Here is a 25826-nt window from a genome sequence, read left to right as displayed (position 1 = left end):
ATTATGTAGCCGACAAGGTGAACAAAAAAACACGGAGTGGACCTTTTGCACTTCAGTGTAAATGGAAGTGGTCATTTATGTGCAATTTAGGATTTAAAATAAAATTACAACCAATTGATCAGCCTTCCTTCACCTGCCTTTACTCCTTTTCTCCCCAAAGCGGGGTTTAGGGAATGTCGTTATGTCTCCAGAAATTGTAAATCACATTTGATCGTAGACATCACCAAACTCAGCTTAGATAACAAGAATCTTTTGCTTTCCATCTATTAGCACATGGAAATCAATACTGACCTCTTCTCAGCCAATCAGAAAGTTTACAGGGCAGTCAATAATTATTGGTTTTCGCTCCATTCTGAACCGTCTGTCTTCAGAAACTGAAAGGGAAACAACAAACCATTTCCAGGTTCAACCAGACATTTTCTCTCTGGGAGGACTTTTTTTTTGTTTCTTTGCTGCAGCATTCTATTTAACACACAGAAGAGAAAGATACAGCTTTTGAAAATTGTGTCACTTTCTTAAAGAGACACCATTTACCTTATGCATGCTCACGTTCCAGTTCAACCAAGTGCAATTAAAATGTGTCACTTATGCAGACAACCATGTTATTTAAATACTACAAAGTAAAACCACATTCATTTACAAGCTTTTCTATTTACTTTACTTACTCTTGAAGCACACTTTTCAAACATGTATTGCTACTACCAACATTAGACCTCGGGAGGGGACACTATCCCTTGGGATAATGACCCTTTCCCAATTTGCGGCATAACGACTCTCCCTCAGTTTGTGAGACTATAGAGGAGAGAGAGGGCCTCGTTACGAGTATGGAGGTAGCCATGGTGCTATTAGCGCCATGGCTGCCTCCATACTGGGCTCCAATACCGGGTTCCTGCAATGGGGAACCTCGTGAACCTCGTGATAGGCGCTCCCGTAATGAAGGGTGCCGGTCCCGTACTGGCACCCTTCATTACGGGAGTGCCACCCTTGTAATGAGGCCCAGGGCCCAGAGTATCAAACAAATCGAGAAGTGGAACTGCTGGTTGCCTGTATAGTGGAGAAAGCCATATTTAAGTGTGCATTGTACATATTAAAATAATGCATTTCCATTATTGCATGCTGCAAACATCCTGTCATTCCTTCCTTCTGTAATGGTCGGCTGCCTTTGAATTGACACTCATGCTGCGATGGCAGGTTTTTTTTTGCAGTTGAATTAATACTCTAGAAAAAAAGCAGCTTTGCTTAACAAGTGGGACATTGTATATTGACGTGAAACAGCATGAAAGGCTCAATTATTATAATGTATATATTTGCAAACACCCACACGAGTCACCTAAAGACCCATGGACAAGGTTTATGTGTGTAAGTGTTGCAGTGCATCATGTACTTAATTAATTCACGCTCCCAGATGTTATTAAGCGCCTATGTCACTATCACTCTCATGCCATAAGCACTTACTCTTCTTACTAGCGGTTCCTTAATGTTTTCATCTCTAAGATGACATTAGGTTTGGCAGTTTTCCTGAAATCTAATTGGGTTGATTTTTGTCAGACAAATTGATGAGATGCTGAATTGCGAATCAACCCAATCTCACTTAAACTATGTCAAAAATGAAAACATATGTTATATAAATTATTATTATTATTTTTTCTTTAGTTGAACAACTCAACCTTTCAATACAAAAGTAATACATAATTTAAAAAAAGATTTTCTTCAAATTTCACAAAATTCCTATTACCAGTTTAAAATACAAATTAAAAGCATCAATTAAAATAAAAAGAAGTGCTTCTTAAAAAAACTTTATTTAAAAAACTTAATTATTCATAGAAACATATCAAATAATGTTCAGACCGGTATAGCGACTTCAGTGGGCACTTTCAGCTACCATTCATCTGATACAAATGATGGGAACTATATACTAAGAAAGAACATCATTGAAGTTGGCATTCTAAATCTTGTTATGCGGACAGCCCAGATATATGATTCCAGACTGCCAGGTTTGTTAGATGGCGAAGACCAGATAAAATAATGGCCAACTAAAACAAAACAAACTTCTTGTCTAATCCTTATTCAATGCCTGTCCATTCCTGTTCATGCACACTACAATACATCCGGCCACCACCAGAGGGCTAATGATCAAAGGATCCACCTAAGGTGAATAAAACATATCTGCACTGTGGAGGTCATTACGACCCAGGCGGTAAGTACACCAACTTTACCACCATGGTGTAAACTACGTTTACACCATGGTGGATGGCGGATTTACCGCCCCATTCCAAGGTGAGTGGGGCGGTAAATCCCCATTTCCCATTTACCCTTCCCCATTCCCATTTTTGCCCCATAGGGCATAATGGGAGTGGGGAAGGCGCTAATTACGGCACCGTAAATTACGGTGCCGTAATTAGCACCAAGGCGGTTTAGCGCCATGGATTTTAACGCCTGCTAAAAGCAGCCGTTAAAATTGGAATCAGGCGTTAAGGGTTAACGACGGCGTTAACCCTTAACGCCTGAGTTGTAATGAGGGCCTGTGTCACTTGAGGAGTACAGTGGGGCGCTGAAGATCGCGATGGCGGTGCCTGCCTAGTACATGGAGACGGCTTGTGATCAGGTCTTATCTTCTTAATAAATCTGTGAATGTGACTCTCATTGTGCTGAGCTCTCAAAAGAATATTAGTTGGAGCGGCAGACATCTTTCAATGGGCAGAGAAAAGTGCTACTAGAACGATGCAGCCATATCATTAAGTGTCTGCATTCTAGTCAACCTAAATACACCTGGCGGCTCTGCATACACGCAAGCAAGTGTGGTGCAAAATGAAAAATGTACACTTGAGAACTCAGGTCAGCAGATAGTCGTTGTCAGACTCATGATAACGCACAGGCACTATTCAATTGTCAAAATTGAATGAAAGATAGCGCAACATTGCTAGATGATGTATGATGTACGATTGAAAAAAAAGGTTTACAAAACATCTTTTATATGAGTTCTGAATGAGTACATGTAATCATATTAGAATACACTACAAAAGAATAAGCAACGTAGAACAACATGAAAATGAATAGTAAGTACATTATTAACTTCAGACAGACAGAGTTAGGGTTTAAGAAATGCATGATACACGTGTGGAAATGATTACAAAAATCTAATGATGCGATACATTGGGCTTAGAGCTAAGACTATGCTGAAGACCCAGACATGACAAGGTGCCTTCTCAATATGTGGATATGTAACAGCTTAACATGGTCACGTGTTCTCTAATGCTCTGTACATCAAATTATTATTATTATTATTATTTTTATTGTGGTGTTTTTAGAGTGCACGCATAGCTTTGGGAAGCAATGGAGTACTTCAAAATCTTAGGGGGAAGTACACAGTGAGCAAAGCAGAGACAAAGAGAGCGGGGATCTAAGAACAGGGGAGGGCGGGCAATTGGCAGCAAGGGATCTACATGCAAACAGGGAAGGAGACACTGAGGAGCAGATCACCACATCTCAGCTAGTGTGGGCAGTGGACCAAGGTGTTAAGGAGGAGCCATTCCTTGAGGAGGAATGTCTTGAGCTCTTTCCTGTACTGTAGAAGTAATGGGTTGAGTCTGATGTTCACGCAGAAGAAGTTCCAGAGTATTAGGGTGTAGAAAGAAAAGGCCTGTCTTCTGGTGGTTTCCTTCCTGCACCAGCAGAGTTCAAGTCTGCATCTGAACTTATGTCTGCTGGATCAGAGGCCTCTGGGGATGCTGAGTATCATTAAGGTAGCTTTGGGACTTCTGGGAGACAACCTTATAGATGAGGCAATAGGACACATCTCAGGGGTGCCAGGGTAGTCACCGAAAGGCCTTCCAAAAGGGCATTGCCACCATCAGGGTGGGATAGGACAAAGGCTGGGACAGTGGATCTGAAGTTGTTTTCTGGGATGAAGGGCAGGAGAGAAAGTTAGTAACAAGCTGTTTGTGTCTTCCATGCTATGTGCTGTTTGAAGTTGAGGTGTCTGTCGATGTCGAACATAAGGGACTTGGCGAGGAGGCCATGTCATGTGTGAAATCTTCAAGGTTCAAAGCAGAGAGCCAGGTCTGGACATCAGGGTGTTCAGTGAGTGTTGTTGGTCAGCAGTAAGAATTCAGTCTTCGAGGTGTTGAGTATAAGGTAAGCACTGGACATCCAGGACTGTTTGTCATCTGCATATTGGTGGATGTGTGGAGCAAGGAGGGTTCAGACAGGTTCAATGTAAATATTCAAGATCACAGGGGACAGGGTGGATACTTGTGGGACTCCACAGGTGATGGGTGATCTGGATGAATCCATTTGTACAAACCATTTGTTGTTAGCAAGGAAGAATATGAACCAGCTGAGGACAATCTCGATGATTACCATGCGACAATGTAGATTATCGGTGAGTGTCTGGTAGTCTACTGAGTCAAATGCTGCTTAGAGTTCAAAGAGAACCAAGAGGCAAGGATGGCCATCATCAAGGATTTTAAGGGCTGCCTCTATCACCTTGATGGTAGCTGTTTCTGTGGTGCAGCTGGGTCTGCAGCCAGATTGGTAGGGCTGAAGGAGGTTATTGGCTTCAATGAGTTTGAAGCAGTTGAATGGCTACAGCTTTCTCACGGATCTTACCATTGACGGGAAGATGGTTTATGGGGCAGTATTTGCTGAGGTTGACAGGGTCCAGTGTTGGTTTCTCGAGAAGTGGGAGGATTTGCCTGGACTTGACTGTCAAGGGGATGGTGCCTTTAGTTAGAGAGGTGTTGAGTTTTGTCAGCTAAGGGAGGACTCCTTCAGTCAGACAGATGATGAGTACAGAGGAAGGTAGGATGTCTTCTGCATACAATGTGGCCATAAACGATGTTATGGTGGAAGTTAGGTTTTCCATAGTTAGTGTCTTGAAAGTTATCCGGGTAGTTGTGGTTTTGTGAGATGGGATGTGTAGTGTGTTGTGGCACTGTTGTTTGTGTGTTGGTGGATCAGGCAGATCTTGTTGGTGAAGAAAGAGTTGATGGCTGTGGATGTTTAGATGGGGTGCGGTACAGGTGGGTCGGGCAGACGGTAGATGCAATGCTTGATGGCTTTTAAGATGGATCTGATTTCATTGTTTGCATTGGCTACAGTGTTTTTGTGGTATGTGGCCTTGGCAGTGATGATCAGTAATCTGCGTGTAGCACAGAATTCCCTGAGGGCGAGGTTGGAAGCTCTGGAGTATTTTTGCAAATATTTTAGTACGAAAGATCAATATTTAGGGGTTTGTTTTGACATATGAGCCAACAGCAAATAAACTGCAGTTAAACGATCAGCGATTAGCTTAATATAATTTGAGCTAGATGTGTAGAAATCCTCTTCATCTGGGCATCCTAATAACAATACATGTGAGGATGCTGGCAACATTAGGTTTGTGATGTAGCTATTTAAGTAGACATTGAATCCATTACCTCTTAACTGCTCCAAAAAACATTTTGGAACCTGGGTACAATTCTATGCTACCTATCCGGCGATAAGTACAAACAATAACATAGTTTACATATGCTAATCTAAAGTTATGCTGAAGGTAATGGATTAGTGGGAGGCTCTCTTACAATTACCATCCCAATTACTATCCTCAACCATTAATTTTAGGACCTCTCTTGCATCCAAATTCGATCACTTGTACTCAGCTCTTGGTGACTCAACAATACATAAATTATACTACTCACAATGCAGTGGCCACCTAGACCACCTGAAGGTTTTAATCTACGCTTCCAGGAACATTGCACAATTGACCTTATAAAAATGTTGTTCCACGCCTTGATTAAGTCCTCTTTGCAAGTTTTTATATAAAGACTATAGCGATGTCCTCTATTAAAAAAAAAAAAAAAACTGCATGCTAACCAGTGTCCATAGCCCTTCGTGAATAGGTGTGACGTCAACAAGAACATTGAAAAAAATGTTATCAGCGAAACACCTGTCAGATGTTTCTTTACTGTGTGTTCAAAAGAAATACGTGCAGGCATTGTACATATGCAAGAATCATAGCCACCCAAACTATCTGGAACATCTCAAGGGCATCATGCATCCCAAAATAGTATTAATACATTCCCCAACACGTCTGTCATATATAACTTCCTAACATGAGGTTGCCACATAGGTTTCATCTCTCTACTTTTTTTCCACCTTGATGCCTGCTTACTCCGCGTCTTTGTCTGGTATAGGGTTCTACTCGTGTTTCTTTGTGCCCAACTGGTGGGCATATTGCAGTTTCAAAATGGTCACAGCTCAACATTACTAAGAGCTACTTAGATGCTGCTTGCACCCTAGAAGAACCATGTCAGAGTTTTAACAACAGCTAACGTGAGCTGCTTGGGACTCTCCAAAGCCAACCAATGACATACAAATTATCTATGTCACATACAATTATTTGTGAATGGTTTTTAAGAGGCATTAGGACACATTTGGAAGACATTTAAAGCATAGTGGGTCATACACTATGGCCACTGAGATATCGATTCCATCTCAAGTGAAAGGTACTTTTCAGTTATGCTATGTACTTACTCCTGGTTCTACACGGGTAGCCTCTGCTTGGTGTGGCTGTGCCATGTGGCTGTGCTGACACCCAGGGACTGCATTTATCTACTGCTCATTGTATCTTTATTTGGATCCCTGCATTGCCTGGGACAACCAATGGGAGGCTGTGTCCAAGCGAGCAGTGTCCCACCTTCGTCTGCTTTGTACTACAGAGCTGGGTGAAGAATATCAATGGGAGCAGAGCTATATGCTATTTGTCTTGAGTGCAAGCCTGATCAGTTAATCAACTTTTTTAAAACAATAGATCAGAGTTTGCCCTTCTGAATGGTCACCCTGGACAGTTTTAACGCTACAGAAAACGTAATTACCTGAATAATGTTAACATGTCAGATTAAGAGATTGTTTTAGGGGTTGTGGACAAAAGTGCCCTTTTAAAATATATCACGACTTTCTTTTGCTATTTAATGGGAATTCACAGTATTGTATGGGGGCAAGGTTCGATATTACAGGGAGCTCATAGCTATTTAACTCATGCTTCTACCGCAGGAGGGCCTGTTTAGTTTAAAACCAATAGTTAGCAGGCGTTACTTTTGGCTCTCCAGGCCAACTGGTGCCTCACAAACATGCATATGTGATATTAACTTTGAGTGTTTGAGAATGTAAATAAAGAAGAATTAGGACACTGCTAAGACCGATTTTAAATATAATCGATCATACATAATGGGTAAAACGTTAATGTGTGCATCTCATGTGGAAGTTAGATTTGCAGTGTGTTGTTCACCCATGTCAGGTTCCCCAGCTGTAGATCCTGACCACTGGGTAATACCTGACACCAAAGATATTGTTTTAGCTCCTGCTCCGCAAATCTTAATTTCAAACCCTGTGGGGAGAAACAGCCTCTGAACCACAGCTTAACAAACACAACCAACTCTTTGAAGTCTTTGTACAGTGTGAAAGGGGAGACTTTTTTGAGCCCAGCAGGGGATTCTTTTGATGACCTGTGCTAAGTGAGATTGTCACCATAGAGACCTGCTTCTGTTGCAAGGTGGTGGCAATGCGTGTGCACACCCACCCTGCCATTTACCCTCCGAACTCTGAGCCTGGAAAATTCCAGAGACTTTAATGACACACCCTTTATAGGAGCGTTGCTATCTCTTGACGTAATCCCACAGTACCTCATCACAACTTAGGGCCTGATTCATGGAACGTTTTCCTATGGGATTGCACCATTAGAAACACTTCCGTGAATCAGGCACTAAATGTCCTTCAAGGATTAGGAACAGGAAGGTGAGCATCTTTTTAATCAATACATGATGTGTTGGAATTAGATTATCTAGCTAGGCTTATTTAACTAACAATACTTCCTTTGGTGGAGTGATACACAATAGGTCATCCAGAGCTTCTTGGGATTCTGTTGGAAAACCTCAATATCACAACCACTGGGATATGATTTTGATGTTCATTGTTCCACAGTGACCTTGCCTATTTTTTATTTTTTTTATTGTTTTATTGGTTAATCAAATTGTCAACCTTTAACAAATGTTACATGTAATAATCCTTTCCATCTCCAAGGTGGAGAACAGTACAGTACAGTACAGGAGAAAGTCTTTCTCAGTGACCTTCAAGTTCCTCCTTCTTCCTCCACTTTAAAGGTCAGGTCATCATCTTTGTCATTTTTTCTTATTTCTGTGTATATCCGTTCTACTAGCATCAGTACATCTAGAGACTGGCCGATTTTATCAACCGTCATTAAGCGTTCCCACCACTCCTCTTCTGTACTGTGCTCCGTTCGTGTGGGTACCATCTTCAAATATTTTCTCCTTAAATTTTGAAGTTTCGGACATGATAATGCCAAGTGCCTTGCTGATTCCACCCTTTCCCCATTTTTACAAATGCGGCAGAGAGTCTCTTGTTCACTTATCTGTTTCCTTAGAAATTTCACTTCCTTTGATGGTAATAGGTTCAGTCAACATCGCATCAACAGATCTCTGTAGTGGGGAGATGGACATTTTATAATATATGAAGGGAGATGATTCAGAGCTTTCCTTTCCCATACAATGTTGAGACAGTATCCATTCTCTGCCTTTAGTGTGTCTGTTTCTAGCCATTCTTTTTCTTTTAGGCATCTCTTCGCCTTTTCAGGATTTGTTTTAAGCATTTCTAAGTTGATGTTATTATGCTGGAGTCGGTCAAGACATTTTTGCTTCCATGCTCCGAGGAGTTTGTCCTCGTTGGTCTTCAGGTGATCTACCAGTATTTCAAATGGGATTGATGGTTTTTCCAGGATACAATTCCGGAATAGGGAGATTGTTTTCCAGAGTACTATTGAGGCCATGGATTGCAACCTCAATTTGTGCCCGATTGTTGCCATTTTCAGACAGTTCGGTAGTCTTAAAATCTTTCTCCAGAAATACCCCTCAAATTTTCCCCATGATTCCCATGGTAAATTTAAGAGGGTCTCAGCTCCGTGTGTAAGGATAGGTGTAACTTTTTGTTCCCAGAATGTTATAATCGGTATCATAGAATATACGCCATATCTCTGGTGCAGTTCTCTCCCCTGATTTGTTAGTTTAACAAGTCTTTCCTTAATGAAATTCAGTTGAGCTTGTTCATTGCTGTTTTTGTTTAACTTGACTCCAGATAGATGGTGGTATCCACAATTTTTAGGGCCTGATTTTCAATTGACCAGGTAAAAGAGATTTTCTTCCTTCTGCCTATTGTTTTTTGCATTATAAGAATCATGGATTTTACGATGTTGATGTTCATTTTATTTTCGTCCAGGTAGTTTTTAAATTCCTTGATTCTCCTCTGAAGCCCTATTGCCGTCTGATCGATAAAGACAATATCGTCCGAATACAAGACCCATGGAAGTTCTGCTCCTTCTAATTTCTGTGGAAAAGCTCTTATATTTTCCTGTGAGGTTTGCATGTCTGCCATACACAGGACAAATAAAAAGGGGGCTAAGGCACAGCCCTGTTTAATGCCCTTTGTTGTTGAGATCTTTTCTGTGGTGTCACCCCTTTCAAGACAATTATCTGAATTGTTGTATTCGTGTACAACTCTTGGATTGCTTCTAATAGGTCTTCCGGGCAATTCAATTTTTTAAATTTTGTCTGCAGCTGCTCTCTGATCACTGCGTCGAAAGCTTGCTCGAGGTCTATAAAGCCTAGGTAAATGTTCCCCTTTGATTCCAAGGCCCGGGCTTTCAGCAGATTTAATATGAATAGATTAAGGGAGGTGCCCACCACCTTCATGAAGGCCATCTGGCGTTTATCCCAATGCCCACTTCTTTAGATCTCTTAACAGGATTATGAAAAGATTTTGCCAATAGAGTCCAGCAGAGATATTGGTCTGTAGTTCCTGGGGTTAGTACGGTCCCCCTTTTTGAAAATTGGAACTATCAGTGCCTCTTTCCAAGATGCAGGTATTACTCTCTCTCCCAAGATCTGTTAAAAAAGGATCAGTATGAAATCCGCCCACTCCTCCTTATTTTCTTTTAACATCTTATTCCATATTCCATCTGGGCCAGCTGCTCTTGAAGAGCTCAACTGAGTAAGTCTTAATGATATATCCACTTTTTCTATATCAATGGGCCAGGGTTTCGAGTTAGGCTTCTTGCTAGGTTATGTTATAATCATCTCCTCCTTAAAGAGTGCAGTGTAGTGATTCACCCAGTTTTCTTTAGATGCTTGGTTGTTGGTTAATGCAGGTTGTAGGTCATCTCCTTTGTTTATTATTTCCCAAAGGGAACGAGCATTGGCAGTTGTAATCGCAGCCAGCATCTTTTCTGCGTCACACTGCGCTCTCCAAATTTTGGTCGCTTTAAACCAGTTCTTATATCTTTGCTTTGGCAGCCTCAGCAATTCTGTTTTATCCGATGGTTTACTTCGGTTTATTCTACGTATTTCAGCTCGATATTCCCTTTTCTTTTTTGCCACCTCACTATTATATGCATTTTTCCTTGTTAAGCTTGTAGACTTATTTATGTCTCTCTTCACCTCAAAATCTTTCAGGAGCCATCTATATTCCACTGTGTTGCCATTTTGATTCTTCCTTATGTTGTTATCCAGTTTGGCCACCATCTGAGGAATATCGGTGGTTTTAAGGCGTATTCTATTCCTGCCCCATGTCAGTTGAGTTTGTTGCTACGTGGGGTTTGTCAGTTCCTTGGAGGGCCATAAAAGTTGTACTTCTAGGAGTGCGTGGTCACTCGTAGTCTGTTTCTTTACATGCATTGATTTTATCCATTTAATTGTATTTTCAGCCACGAAACAATAGTCTAGGCAGGCATTCTTTTTGCCACAGAACCACGTATTTGCACCTGGGATGTCTCCTATAATCTGCCCATTTAGCATCATCATGTCTCGTATATTCATTTCCCAAATCCATCTCAATTCCGATGTTTCTAGATATTCTTTTTGTCTCAACCTTCCCAAGGAGTCCAAGAGCTTTAGATTCAGGTCTCCGCATATTAGAATCAGTTGACTTGGCTCTTCATACATTGATGTGTCAATCATTTCCATGATACTTGTTAAGTACTGTTCTATTTGACAGTCTGTGGGACTCCAATATGTATTTATTATCAGCATTCTTATTTCCCTTTTCCTCTGTTTTTAACAAATTTGACCATTTGAGTGTATGGATTTGGATTTATATTTTCGACAATCTCTAGGTCTACGTCCTTTTTAATTAATGTCAAGAGGCCCGCTCTTGGCCGTCCCAATGGACCTTTTAAGGCTGGATTCATGCATATTTGATATCTTTCACATGCAGGACTAGATCTTACCCAGGATTCCTGTATGCATATGATTTCATACTTTTCCAAAAATTCACATTCACCAGAGTACAAATGGCCAAACCCTCTGGTGTTCCATGAGGCTAGTAGGGGTCCTCGCTTGGGCTGTGATTCCTATTGTTTCTTTTTTTCCAATGTGGGTTTTGATGCCCTGGCACTCCTCTCCCCTTGAGTTTCTTTAGTGGGTTCTGCTTTGCTTTGTAGCCGTTGATTTCTTGAGTTGTCCACAGTGTATTTCATTTTTGTCAGATAATTCTCCATTATTTTCTGACTAGTCCTCTTCCGGTCAGTTTCGGGGAGTTTCTCGGTCCACTTTACCTTCCTTTGAGTAATATTCTCTTGTTTGTTGTTTGAGAATTTTTTTTGTCCATCCTTAGTTAAGTTTTTCTCCATCTGCCTTTTATTTTGGTTATGTAAATTTTGACCATATTGCGAATTCTCTTTATTTTTCCCTTTAATCTCCTTATTGTCCACTAAGCTCAACTTCAAGCCTAGTTCCCGTAAAGTATTTTTTGTTCGCCACACCATATCTCTTACTCTCTCAGATCTGAGATGCATCATAATCAAATCCATCCTTCTGTCATCTAGAAATTCAATGATTACAATATCTTCCGGCCGTAGTTTCTCTTTCACTAACAGCCTGTTTATCAGGGTCATTGTATTTTTCCTGATCTTTGGTGAGCCTTTCTAGTTTTAATTTAAAGGATTTGGATATCTTCTCCTTTAAACCCTCTCTCCCCGTTTTTCTTGTGTCCTGTTTTATTTGCGATTTCTTATTGCTTCCCCTCGTCAAGTCTATGATTTCTGTTTTTCGGGGCTCCTGGTTCTTTGTATAACTTCGATTTTCAGATTCCTCCTGCTTAGATGGATGAAGTTTTCGGTGTGAGGTCCTTTGATCTTCTAGATCCCTCAGCCAACTTGCCATCCTTGTGTCCTTACTGTAAATTCTCTGTGCTTTGGTGCTTACCTTCGTCCCTTTCCTCCTCGTCTCCTTTTTATTAACAGTAGACTTATCTTTTATATTTCTTTCTTTTAATTCCTCTAGATTTGAATATTTGTCAATCACTTGCCAATCCGACATGCTGATATTCGCCCATGTCTCATACTCGTCGTTATCTTTGATAACTTCGATAAGATCACTCAGGCATTCAGAGGCGTCCAGATTGACTTTTGATCTTGAATCTATCTCATCCTCTGTTTTAGTGGCTTGTTCGTGTCGAAAATCTTGATGCTGGAGATTATTTAATGTCATTTCGCGCCTTGGTTTCTTAGAGGGAGGTCTTGTATCTTCCCGTGATGGAGTTCTTATATTTCTTAAGAATGCTCGGGATCCATTTGCTTTTCTTTTTATTGCTTTGCATTTTCTTATTGGCAATGTCGCGTTGGGATGCAGGTAAAGTGTCCTCTTTCTCTTTGATCATCGCCTGGGGAAGTACATTTGCCTCTTGGAATATAGAGTATGTTGATACTGGGTTCTTATCACCTGAAGTATTGCCCACGACTGTTTTCTTTTGCTTTGTGCCCGGTTGCTCCTTTCCCAAGATCATTGGCCCCCCCTTTTCGTTTCCTTGTTTCTTTTAGTTCAGGTCCCTGATCTAGTTTTGTATCATTAGTTGGTAGGTTGTTCTTCTGCATATCTTTAGGTATTTCATTTACTGTTGCCCTGAGCTCGCAGGACTTCCGTATCCATTTATGATCTTCTAAGATAGCTTCCATTAGCAGATGTTTGTCATTCGAGTCTTGGCGAGCCAGATCACAAAGGCGATTCTGCCCCTGGCACGAGGCGTCTGACTCTTTTGCGAGCCTTACGTCCAATCTTTCAGTGAAACCCACCAGTCCCTTGATTTGCTCCTTCATTTCCAAATTCATTGCATAGGTCGAAGTTACATTGTCATTTAGCGTTTCATAAAGTTTCAAATAGGGGGCCAACGTTGTATTTAGCGCTGCCATTATTATATTTTGGATGTGCGCAAGATCCTCCATCCTCCCTTTGTTGCAATGTTCGCTAAGTTTCCTCAAGCTCACATCGTCAACCAACAGAGGCTGACTGGTATGTTCCAATCTTGTAGTTGTCACATCCAGTGAGCTATTAGTCATGACCCCTTTAATTTGGTTAATTGTTTCCTTCTGAAATAGGCCCCACGGGCTGGCCAGACTGAGCTGCTCCTTTGCGTCCAGCGCAGCGATCTTCTCCATAATAAAAGAGAAATTCCTCCTTTTTTCTCTCACGATTTTTCCTGTTAGGTTTGAGATGTCTTGGATTAATTTGTTGGCCAAGGTTGAGTTTTTCCGAGTCGGTGATTCCGGACTATTGCATCCATAGTTTGTAACTACATAGCTTCTACTAGCCTGGTTTCGGATATATTCCTCTTCCACCCCAAGGGCTCAATTCTCCCCCTTCTTTCCTTCTCCATACCTAGTTTCCTGGGGCTCTTAGAGCAAGCTTTTGTCAACTCTGTACATGGCGGAGTTATGGGTTGCTGTATTGAGTCCTGCCATAGATCCTCCTGCCAGTCTGGTCCATTTAAGGGGCTTGGAATTATCTCCCTGTCTTCTTCATAGACGATTGTGTTAGATAAAGAACGCTTATTCAAGTGCTCATCTAATTGAGGCTGTATTTCTCCATTTTGTTCATTTTTCTGCGTTGTCTGGTCACCTTCGGTCTGTGCTGACTCTGCCTCAGGGTCGACCGTCTCTTCTCGCAGGTCCACCTCCTCTTTATCATTGTTTTTTCCCTTCTGGATTTCGGTCAGATTTTTTTCTCTTATTTGTTGTGGGGTGATATCTTTTCCCTTAATAGGGCTCCCATTGATTCCAGGTGCAGAGGTGTGTCTTTCCGCATCGGGCTCTTCAGTTGTAGTTATGGTCATTTCTTTTATTATATCAGACTCAACAGACAGCTGAGCTAGTATATTTAAGGTTGGCTGTTGTGTTTGTTCTGGCATCTCCCCTAGACGTTCAGTAATATCTCTTTTTAATGGACTTTTGTCTTTCTTGTTTATTATCCTTTCCTGAGAGAGAGCAGGTGCAGTATCGATCATTCCAGATTTATGGTTACTCTTGTCATCCAGTTTGTCTTCCTCTATGTTATTAGAGGGCTGAATCAACACTGAAGATTCTTTCTGCTGAGATTCAGTCTGCTGCGTATTCTCAGCGGGTACAATCTTTAGCAAAGCTTCACTTTCCGGCGCCCGTCTGGGGTCCTCATCCCTGCCTCCCTGCTGAGATTCAGCCTGCTGCATATTCTCAACAGGTACATTTTTTAGTGAAACTTCAGTTTCCGGCACCCGCATGGGGTCCTCATCCCTGTCTCTCCCAATGCCTACTTCTAAAGAGTCAAGTTCCTCAACCCCGGAGATCAAACTCGTAAACGGGAGTCGGGTTTGTGTGAGGCTTGGGGGGGCTTTATGTCGCGCTGGTGATGGCTTCAGGGATTGCACAGCTGGGCAGGAGGTTAGGCGCTGTCTTACCTGTTGGCACGTTTTTCGTTGGGAGTCCTCCTCCGGGTCAGTTGAGACGCTGGTCGCGCGCATACTTGCTCGCGTAGTGCACCTCCTCTCCACCGTGTCTTATTACAATTGCCACCTTGCTCCTTGTTCGCGTCCCCACCGGCAACACCGATAACACCACTTGCGCACCACTTCCGCTCCACTTACGCGGGTGTGGGGGCTTTTGGGCATTGTGCTGGCTACAGGTGGCTCCTCCTTTTTTCCTCCTTAAAGGTACAAAATGCTGTTAGCACACCGGCTAAACAGCATGCAGGCAAGAAGTCAGTTTCTGCAACACCAAAAAAACTCCCAAAAAGTAGCGTTTTAAAGGTCCAGCAGCAGCTAGCCAGGGTCCTCCACCGATAACACCACTTGTACACCACTTCCGCAAGTGACCTTGCTATGGTAACCTCACCACAACACTGCCCCATGACAACACAAATGTCTAACTGTAATTTCAAGTATTGAAAGTCAGAAGCACTGGAGGTGTTGAATTGCTACTGAAATGTAGGTGACAACAGCAATACTGTGACTACTCCATCAGGTCACAGCCTTCTCAATGAGACGTGATTGTATTGTTGAATTCGATGTATGCTCAATCTCCCAGGGTATTCTTGTATTGCCTCGCGAAGACCACTAGTTCATTTGTGTAAAGTGCCAACATGCCTCCACTTTTCTGCTCCGTTCACTCAGAGTATATTTCAGTGTTCGGCTAGTCAGCTTACAATTAAGGCTAAATAACATGAGTCTATCTGGTTGGTTTTAGTGATGGTATTCCTCGCATACGTGGATGATGGAATAGTACTTTTAGAATCTGGAAGTTTGCAGACGGTTTGCCTTGAAAAGGATTTCTTCAGGATTGTATGAATGGGACTGTGCTCTACACGGTGTTGCTGGTTGAAACCAGTATTTGTTCTCTCCATCCTTCTTACACTTCAATTTAGTCTGGCCGTTGCCGCTGTGTTGCTGCATCGGAGGTGCTGCATCAGAGGTTGCACAGGAAGTTTGGTGGAGCATGCTCTTCCGGAGGCGAAGCAGGATATTCTCAAAAAATGTGACGGCCATATTTCCACTTACATTTGGGAAAAAAAAACATATGTTTCTGATCTGCATCTAAAAGGAGTTAGTTATTAAACATTCAGACCGAGTGACTTGGGAAGTGCCTGCCTTTTCAGAGAGTACATAAGCAATTTGCAAAAAGTGAACAGCAACAACAATGTACTCATCTGACAAGCCCTCAATGCCAGAGCTGCATTTGTGTGCTCCACATGACAAGAGTGCTATGGTGAAAATAGAGTTCGTTCAGTACCGTTGACAAAAATCCAGCGTGATAGAGGAATGTGATTTTCATTGGAGAGATGAAGGATACTTATTTTGCAATAAAGGAGGACATGCCACCTTTGAAACGAGCACTGTGTAGCAGAGGCGTAGGCAAGGTAGGGTGTGAGCAGGCATGGCAAACCCAAAATCTGTAAATGCCCACTCAGCAGCGCTGTGTGGTCATTTACAGATATTTTTGTCAGTGCAGTGGGCCCAATTAAATTAGCTTCAGGCCGCATTTGCTAGACAATCCTGGCTACGCCTCTGCTGTGTAGGACTGAGGCATCTAGAATACTTTTTGTGTTGAATGAAAGCGCCAAGAAGAATCCGGCATTTATTTAACTATGGAGGTCAAGATGTGACTACTAAATCCTGTGTCAAAACTGTAGATGATAAGCTCACAATGTTATATTCTTTTATTATATATGTGGCTGTTGATCGCAGGCTGCCATGTGTAATGACAATGGACAATATTTCCATTGCTCAGGTTCAGCGACTTGGCTACATGAAGATTTGCCTTCTCTACAGATCCGCAGATCTGATGCATGGCCGAGTCTCAAATGTAGACAATTCAAGTTGCAAGGTGTATTTATCCATTGATTTGAAGTTAGTTCCTCCCTCTCTGGGGCTGTGAACCTGTGGGTGGGAGGAAATGTTAATTTAGAGATTGGATGCAAGGATTCAAAGAATTATTTATGTTACTAAACAACCCACCACCATCTGCAGCTGGAATAATGTGTTCTCCATGAATTGTGAACTGTGACGCAATGGTATGCGCGGAGGGACATGAGAGAGCCCGAATGACATGACATTCAGATCAGTCGTAGGATCCACAATGTTAGAGCAGACTATTGAAGATCAAGGACCACTGAAGAGCACAGCTCATCTGATGAGTTCATTTTAAGGGGTAGGTAATCAGTTATATCAAGAGGAATTTGTATCTTTTGGGTTATCCTTCAATGTGTTCACTTTAACACTTCGGATATGTTATGTGCGATGCTTCAGATGAAAACACTGCATTTGGATAACAAAATAAACCTTGTGGAGAACATTTTTGGAAACGGAGAAAGGAAACTAGGCAATGAGGCTTTGCAGAAAGTTCCCACTGTGTATAAATATATTTGTTGACCATGTGTCCCCTCTTCATTCATATTCCCTTTGTCCTCACAGAGTTCAACCTTGTTATCCTGTGTATCCTCGAGTGTGTGCCCCACTGTAGATATTGCATTGCCCTCCATTGCTCCCTTGCTCACATTTCATGAGAATGTAGTGCTTGTGAAAGGCACTGGTTCAGCAGCACTGGAAACTGAAGTCACGTCCTCCATTTATCCACAGGCCATGTACAGCATGGGCAGTGGCTGAGCAATCATCCCCTCACAGCCCCACCAGTGAGGTTCAACCCTGCTACAGGAGGTAAGAGGGCAATTTAACATGTCTAGTGCCTGGCCTCTCTGCTGTCACTTTATGCATTTATATATTATTCACATGCAGAACGATGACACTGTCGATACCAGGGAAACGACAAATCCACCTTCTAGAAAATGTAATAAGTGATATTGTATCTGTGATGTTTTAAATACATTTTTGATAGCAATTATGAATAGTGGAAGCATCTATGAGGGAGACACAAAAGACAATTATCCAGAGAAATCAAACATGAAGCACTATAGTATTACCTGATATTATTATTATTATTATTATTATTATTATTATTATTATTATTATTATTATTATTATTATCAGAGTTTGCAGTTCTTTTTATAGCAGTACATGTAGAATATTTCTAGATATTACAACGAGTTCACCTGAAATTGATGCATGGTAACACAAACATGCTGGCTTGTGGAAAGCAGTGGCTGAACAGTCTTCATAGTATATGTTTTGTTTATAGGTTTTTGCAGTTATGTGTCAGCTACGTGTGGACTTTACTTGCCTTCCAACTGTATATTTGCAAGGTAACCCAAAATATCAACGAAAATCTGGCTCTGGCTATTGAAATCATCCGACGTCCCACGCCCCAGTCTCAATGAACATAACTTGGGCCGGGCCATGGATCCTGCCTGGCTTGGCCACTTTACTTTGAGGCTAGAGATAATATACTGGCTATCACACCTCGTTTGTTTTCAATTTTTTTTTATTAATTGCAAATTGGAAGGGAGAGGATAAACAAACACTATCAAAAAACAACTAAAACATTGCCTGTTGTGTTAGGAAATGCACGTCATAATAATAAATTCCATTAAGGGTTGACAACTCTACTCTTTCAACAATACATATTCGATAGGCTGCTGTGAAAAACACTTCCTGTTCCAGAAAAAAGAAGCCTTACTTTTAATGATCTATTCACATTAACATGATCTATACATGTGTTGGCCGCAGATCTTCTTTATGGCAGGGTTTTACATGTTTCCCACAAATATGCGTAAACGAAAAAGTGAAGTGAGGGAGCCCAGCCAACCAACGGGGCGTGGGGCCTCCTCCCCAGAGAATTGTTCTTACATTTTGGTTAAAATGATACATTTTACAAACACTTTATTGTGAAAAGTGAGTTACAATGTTGTGCGATCTACTATTGAATTTGTAGGCTAACACATATAGGGGCCAATAGATGGAAAGTTGCAAACAGTACACAGGTGAATTTCACAACATATGATTTCACGTAGTTCACATAGCTGTATTTCTCTGTTTACCTGCCTGTCCACCATCACCTAACCTTTCCAGAACTTTGTACTTCCACTGCTGCTCTGTATGACCAGCCCTGTGTCCTGTGCACACTGCAGGCAGAAACCAAAAAGCAGGAGATGTACCAATCACACACCGCTCCCTGAGTCCTGGTTCTTGGCATGTACAATGCAAGAGAATTCACTGTACCAAGACAGTATTTACCACAGAGATATGTAGGAGTATCCCTACACACATTTGTGCCTGCACTACAACTGCCAGCCTCACCATTGGGACATACAAGGCTGAGGAAACAAAATGCCTCCAGACTGGCATGGCCGATTGGCTTTGTGCAAATGGGCTACTGAAAGTCAGGGGAAACCTTGTTTGCCCCACAATCCAACCAGGACACGAACCCCAAGGAACCACTCAGAGGTTCCCATGGCTGGCTTTGACTTTTCCATGATGATGGGTCGGTTGCCACCCTGTCAACCATTATGAGGCATCATACACTGCTTTGCAGCATGACACACAAGATGTGTTTTCTTGCTTCCAAATTGTTTAGAATTATTCTGAATTCATTCATCTGTCTGTTTGATTGAGAGAATATTACAATAACTTTATATATGTGTATTTATGCATGTGCGTGAGTACAGATTCACACCCTTGAAACCTACCTAGGAAGCAATGGAGTATTCTACATAGAAAAATAGAAACTGGGAGAGGAGAGCAATGTGGCAGAAGAGGGGAACAGGAAGGGATAGCATTCTTCCCAAAGTTACTCAAGCAAAACAAATGAAGTCATGGGTGGACGGTTTTGAATCAATCTTAACCTCTGGCATTGCTCTGGCCAAGCCTCCAAATCATTGTTCTTCATCCTACCAAGCCATTATATAAAGGGCAAACACCATATACAAATCATGTTTAGCCCCAACCCTAAAGGAGTAGTCCTGCCCAAACGGCTTGGTCACATCACTTCTGCACATGTCCACAAGCAGGCCCAGACATATTGTGAACTCATTGGGCGTCATCATTGAGGTGTAGCATGGATATTTACGCTGAGCAGGTTCAGGACCCACAAAAGGGCAAACCCATCCCCTCTGTGAGAGTGAGGAATAACAAAACTAGTGATAGCTGGGAGGTTTTGAATCAATCTTAACCTTTGGAGTTGCTCTGAGAAACCATTGATGCCATGCCACAATAAGAAAACATATCCACACTGGCTGCATTAAAATGCCAGTCTACTCATGTAATGAGACTTATCATGTAATAACATAGCATGTTTGCTTAATGATGGATGGCGCTCCAATAAAAAGGTCTTGCCACAGTAATAAATGACTAGACTGCCTGCACCCAAATGCCAGTCTAGTCAGGTAATAAACATATCATGCTTGAAGGTTACTTTATCATGGATGGATGTGATAAAAATGCACAAACCCCACCCACAAACCTACCAACCCCTCCCCACCCTGCCACTAAATTCTGCCCCTCAACCCACACCTGCCAAAACCAGCTCAACGGCCATACCTGCAAAAACTCACTCAAAGATGCAGGGAATGTATTAGGCCAGAACACAATGGAGCTACGCCTCGATAAAAAATGGTCTTGCCGGAGCTCCATTCAGTGTAGAGCTGAAAGACCAAAGAACTATTGAGGCTTAGTACCACAAAATGAAGTATGCCAATAACGGGTTCAAAGATACAAGTATCTTTATTTCTGTACAGATTCAAAGGCAAAATCAGATAGCTATCTGGGCTCCCAACAGCTCGCAGTGTGTACCAGCAGACACCATGAGGAGAGTGAGTGCTGGACATCACAAAGCATGCTTTATTTATACAGTCCCGGTCCCTTAGTCCAGTCCTTCTCCAAACTAATAAGTTACAAAAAGGGGTTCATGCCCAGTTCACATGACAAATACAACAATATTGTTTTCAGGCTTAAGACATGTTTTTCCTACAGGCAGAATACAATAGTAACAACTTTGTTTAACTCGGCCATGTTGATCTTCACTTATGTCTTGAGCTTAATGTAAGTCCAGTTTCAAGAGATGAACACAAAGGGTTTCTGCCAAAGCACACGGTTTTAGTTACTTAGCATTCTGTTCCGTTGTTTGAATGAGGATGAAGCTGTGGGTGCCGACAACACTTACATTGCAGTTCATTTTGGCTGCAAGGTTTCTTTGCACAGAACAAACATTCTGCTTTAGGCAGCCTCAGCATGTTGACATAGTCCAAAGTTCATTCAGCTCAGCTGAGGCCAGAAAAACACATAGTCCAGTTTGAGACAGAAACAGAAACTAATCAAAATGGCGAACGTTTCTAAAATGGCGGCTTTAGTCAATTCTATTCAGGGCATTTTAGACGCAGTTTTCTGTACAATGCGAATGTGCTTAGGCCAATGTTCATAACCAGACGGTATTATAAAAATATGGTTTATCAGACCCTAGTTCTGCAGATGAACTGCCAGCAATAAAAAATCAGACAATGGTCGTCCTTGGTCCACCTCATATAGTGAGCAGACATCTGAGTTATATACTGGCCTCCGAAAGATTTTGCAAATGGGCTTGTTTGCATTTTAATCCTAAGGAAAAGGCACATTTGTTGGAACCCTAACACAAGTTTCAACTAGACCCCTCCCCCTGGTATTGTACCTTCCCTGTGATTACGCCCCACTAAAGTGTCCGCAGTTTTACGTGCAGAGGTAGTTCCACCTTATTCGCTATGCTGGACAGGCTGCTTGTTTAGCCCTGTCTGCTTCCCTGCGCTGCTGACAGACATCATACATTATGAGGACTAATGCCTGCAAGATTCCTGTCTCTGGAGATACCCACTTACAGAGGTCTTTCATTTATCCCCCTAACCCTTCCCGGCAGGTGGAAGCTATTCACAGGGCAGAGAGGAAGCGTCAAGTGTCCCTCCGGGAAGCTATTGTTACCACAGACATTGTAATTTAAGTGAGAGCAGACATGATGGAAAGGCTTTGTAGGCCAACTGAGGCAGAACCTGTCTCTGAGCTCCGAGGCCCAGTCTTTCAAAGCAGCCTTGCGGGGGCCCAACAGCTCCAAGCAGGCAGCTGTCCTCGCCCACTAGGCTGCACCTCATATGTCCAAAGGCTACCGGCTGCAGCAATAGCAGCTCCTTTGAACTCTGGGGTCAGGTCAGACTTTTTACACAGTGAAACAATACACCATCAATGACTGATAGCCTTAAATAAGACCCCTTCAACTAGCGTTCAGAGCATCAGAGGCCCGAGTCCCCTCCATATCGCAAGCTGCTTATCGCACCATATTTGTTTTAGGGTACTTTGGGAGAAGTGCAATTAATTCCGTATTTATTCCACTGTCTCGGATTTTCGCATGTGCTTTGATCTCGGGGATGTGCTCCATACAAGTCAATGTTAATGCCATGCCCCACCCAACCGTCCATTGACATGCAGGCTTCCAAAAATGATATTGAACTCAAAGTATGGTTTGTCCCCATAAACAGTCCCTGTCAACATGCATGTATTAGGTATTAGGAGGGGAGTCATTGGACGTGTTTGCACAAACCCTGCACCCGTTAGCTGGCCATTTACAAACTCCTTCTCCTGCTCGCACCTCTAAATAGCCCATCAGAAGCCAATTAGGAGCCCGGCCTCCATTCTTACGTGCCTTTTGATGTGCAGACCGACATGGGATGTGATCCTTGTTAGCAATGCTTGCTTTTTCAATGGATGTAGGCGTGGGTGCAATGCTAGTAAGCCTTGTTCTGATGAGGTGTATGTGTGCTCCCTCTCTCTAAAAACCAACATGTTCAGTTCAGAGTTTGAAGTGTAATATAAATCATTGGTACGCCGTACCACTAGCTCTTTCCATTTTTACAGAGTATACCTTTAGTTCAGTGGCTCAAGAAATGCGTCCTTGACTCTTTTTCTTTCTCCTGAGCCAAATCTAGAATCAGCTCATGCCAGAAATTCAAGTACTGCCAGTTTCCCAAGTCAAAGCTTTGCAGACCAACACACAGCATCCATGGCTCTGCAGGTTGTTAAGGTTCTCAAGTTGTAAACACATTTCTTTTATCACCCCTGATTCCTTGTTCCTGACATGCGCAGAGTGGGCCCCTCCATTACAATGAAATGCTCCGGTTGCACAGCGAATGGTCCTTCATCCTGTGGTGCAACCGGAGCGTTTATTTCTGAAAGAAATAATTTATTTCAGAAGTCGGGTTCCGACTTCTTAAAGAAACGATTTCTTTTAGAATATTCTGGAGTCTGGACATTGTATGTCGGTGCCCCAGAGATCAAAAGAAAAACAGGATTTTCACATATCGTTTTTTTTTAGCAACTGAGGTTAAGGGTTCACCCACGGTGGTTGGTGGTCTGCATGGCAGACATGGCCTGCTTAGTCCTATTTGTGTCATAACCTTGGTTTTTAAATTGTTAAACAGAAAGTAGCTGCAGTTAAGCATATATGATGTAAAATGCCACTATGTTAAAAGGTTGTACTTCAGCTTGAAAATCTGCCAAATGTTACCTCTACCTGAATTTGTCTAATCTGTGATTGGGTTTATTTTCAACATTAACATTGGTGATTGTTTTAACTATTACTGGTGGTAATCCTGCTAAAAAACAAAATCCCAAGCTTTAATAAGGATGTAATGAGGACGTAAATGTTCTGTGTTTATAGCTCCAAAAGCTGTTACAGGGTATATATTTATGGTAAGGACAGTTTGACTTTAAATTTTGCTAGTTGACATTTGCTTTTTGTAAGTAAGGCTTTAGGAGCTCCAATAACCCACACGTGTTCAGAAGCTTTCTCATATTTACATGGAGACTTTATCTACATACAAGCTGTTCCCGGTAAAATATACTCCATTCCAGCATCTCTTAGACTTCAATATCGGTCGGTAATTCATACAGTCACTTCTGTCCCCCTTCTTAAATATTGGAATTACCACTGATCACTTCCAGGAAAAGGGCGTAGGTCCCTGTGACTTATTAATGCCCATTGAAAAGGCTAAACGTATAGGAAACAGTCTTTTTTTTATTTGAAAGGCATATTTGTATCAGATGGAATGAGAGGTATAAGAACAGTATCTTCATTTAATCCATCGATTACACGGGCCACTATGATGTGTAATTTTTGAAGATGTGTAATTGTCAACTTTGCTCCGTTGAAGAGTCCCCTTGATGGCATAAGATTGTGTAGCAGCATAATTACAGCACCTACTATCAGTTTTAGCTCCAGAGGAGGCATTCATCCTACAGTGTTTCGCTCTTAAGAGACTGAAATGTTGAGCCGTTAATTACCTGTCCATTGACACTGGAACCGCTGTGCCATGAGTGAAGATAAGTGGGGTTGGAAAGAAGTAACTTAAAATTACTCTCAATGTCTGCGATAGTGAAAGGTGAAGATGACCGCATAGAACCGTGCTCATTCTGTTTCTTGAAATGATAGCTGTTGTTGAAGTGGAAGGGCACATAGAGGTTCATTTTGCCATTTGGACAGCAGAGGACAGCCTAACACTGATAAATTGCATCAGCTGTTTGTTCAAATGATAAAACAATACACTAGACTACTTGTGCCTCACCCTATCAGTAGAACATAGGTATTTCGAATGCTAGTTTACAAAAGCTGACAACTTCAGTTTTTGTGCATATGTTGTTTAATGGTGTGACAAGTGTTTTGGCCTCTTCATTAAGGTCTTCCTTAGGTCTACAGTGCCAACAAACATATCCATAGTGTGACAAAACGTTATATATGAAAAATAAAAAATGTATATGTTTACATTACCATCATATAAGTACATATTATTGTGTTATATTATTACATGACCATGAAAAAATGATCAATTGTCAAAGAAAAACTACACAACAAATTTCCACATTCAAACAAAATTTGCAGCAAGTAATAAAACAATACAAACCAAATGCCAGATGTCAACTGGTTTGAGGTAAGTGTAAAAAGAAAAATATACGCAGAATAATTACTACTAAGACAATATCATGGTTATCAGGTTATTCAGCACCTTGACTTACAGTGCTCAACCCTATTACTAACGTGTATTAAATCATACCTTCACCATTACAAACATGCTATCGCCAACAAACCAACCTTGGCATAGCTGTGTGTAATTAGGCCCAGAGAAATCCCATGGTATACCAATGTTAGTTGTGCTGCACACTTATTGAACCTCACCACAAAAGCTCAATTGTATAATTTACTTAAAACAGACCCAATGAGAAAGTCATGTCTCATAATTACCATAGATCATTAAGTACTGAATGTAGCTCTTTTCCTCACTCAATTCGATTGGCGTACTTCCACAAAAGTGCTTGACTCATAAGTCCATTCCATTAGGGTTACAACAACCCTATAAAAATATATATATTTCTGAGGCTTGTGGAATCTGCTTAGATCACATGCTGTGCATAGGCCGACATCTAGTGGAAGCTGCAGAGTATTACAGTTTGTTTTTCGAAACTCCAAAATGGGTGTCGACACAGGGCATGCCAGTAATACTATCCCTAGCATTCCGCGGAGTTCCCTGGCTTTCAGCCATATTTAGATAATATTTCCCCGTTTCTTCCGTCGAATCATTGAGCTTCAAAGTTAGACACCAGCCCGGAGAAGAAAAAACCGTCGAGAGCTGCACGACAGACTTTGGGCCTCGGAAGGCTGCTGGCCTTGGTCCGGGCCTTGGAAGGCCTCTGGCCTCGGCCCTGCAAGTAGGGAGAGTGGGGGGTGGTAACATACTCTATACTCATGTATATTTTCCTACACACACTAGCCCGCTGCCACAGGGTGCGTATGGAGGGTACCCCTTTCAAATTATACCCCAAGTGCAACCGCAAGTATCCTTGGGTTGACAAACACGCCACCTGTAACCTCTGCTTGCCAAGGTACCACCCCGAGGTGAACTGCAGAGCGTGTAGCCGGTTCAACGCTAAGACACTTAAGGGCACTTAAGGACCGCGCGACCAAACGTTGGGCCCACCACGCCAGGCAACGCGAAGCTATGGAAGTGTAGGGCACCTTCAGTGATGGCAGCGATGCCGTACTGTCGGACGGCGAGGGCAACCAGGCGTCGAAAAACACC

At 42.0% G+C, this 25826-nt stretch overlaps 1 protein-coding gene across 2 annotated transcripts in view; it reads left to right on the top strand.

Annotated features, from left to right (window-relative positions):
* Positions 1 to 25826, top strand: part of MMP16 (matrix metallopeptidase 16) — an 892963-nt gene that overhangs the window by 520965 nt on the left and 346172 nt on the right. Inside the window, exon 5 of one of the 2 annotated variants that reach the window (XM_069621309.1) lies at positions 17425 to 17502. The exons of the other annotated variant lie outside the window; for it this stretch is intronic. Within the exon in view, the coding sequence (XP_069477410.1) occupies positions 17425 to 17502 (78 nt within the window). The remainder of the gene's footprint in view (positions 1 to 17424; positions 17503 to 25826) is intronic. 2 annotated transcript variants of the gene reach the window in all.

This window comes from Ambystoma mexicanum, chromosome 5q (genome assembly GCF_040938575.1).
Source record: "Ambystoma mexicanum isolate Mex_15411 chromosome 5q, UKY_AmexF1_1, whole genome shotgun sequence".
In the NCBI taxonomy this organism is placed as follows: domain Eukaryota; kingdom Metazoa; phylum Chordata; class Amphibia; order Caudata; family Ambystomatidae; genus Ambystoma; species Ambystoma mexicanum.
This window is presented reverse-complemented; position numbering and strand designations above follow the sequence as displayed.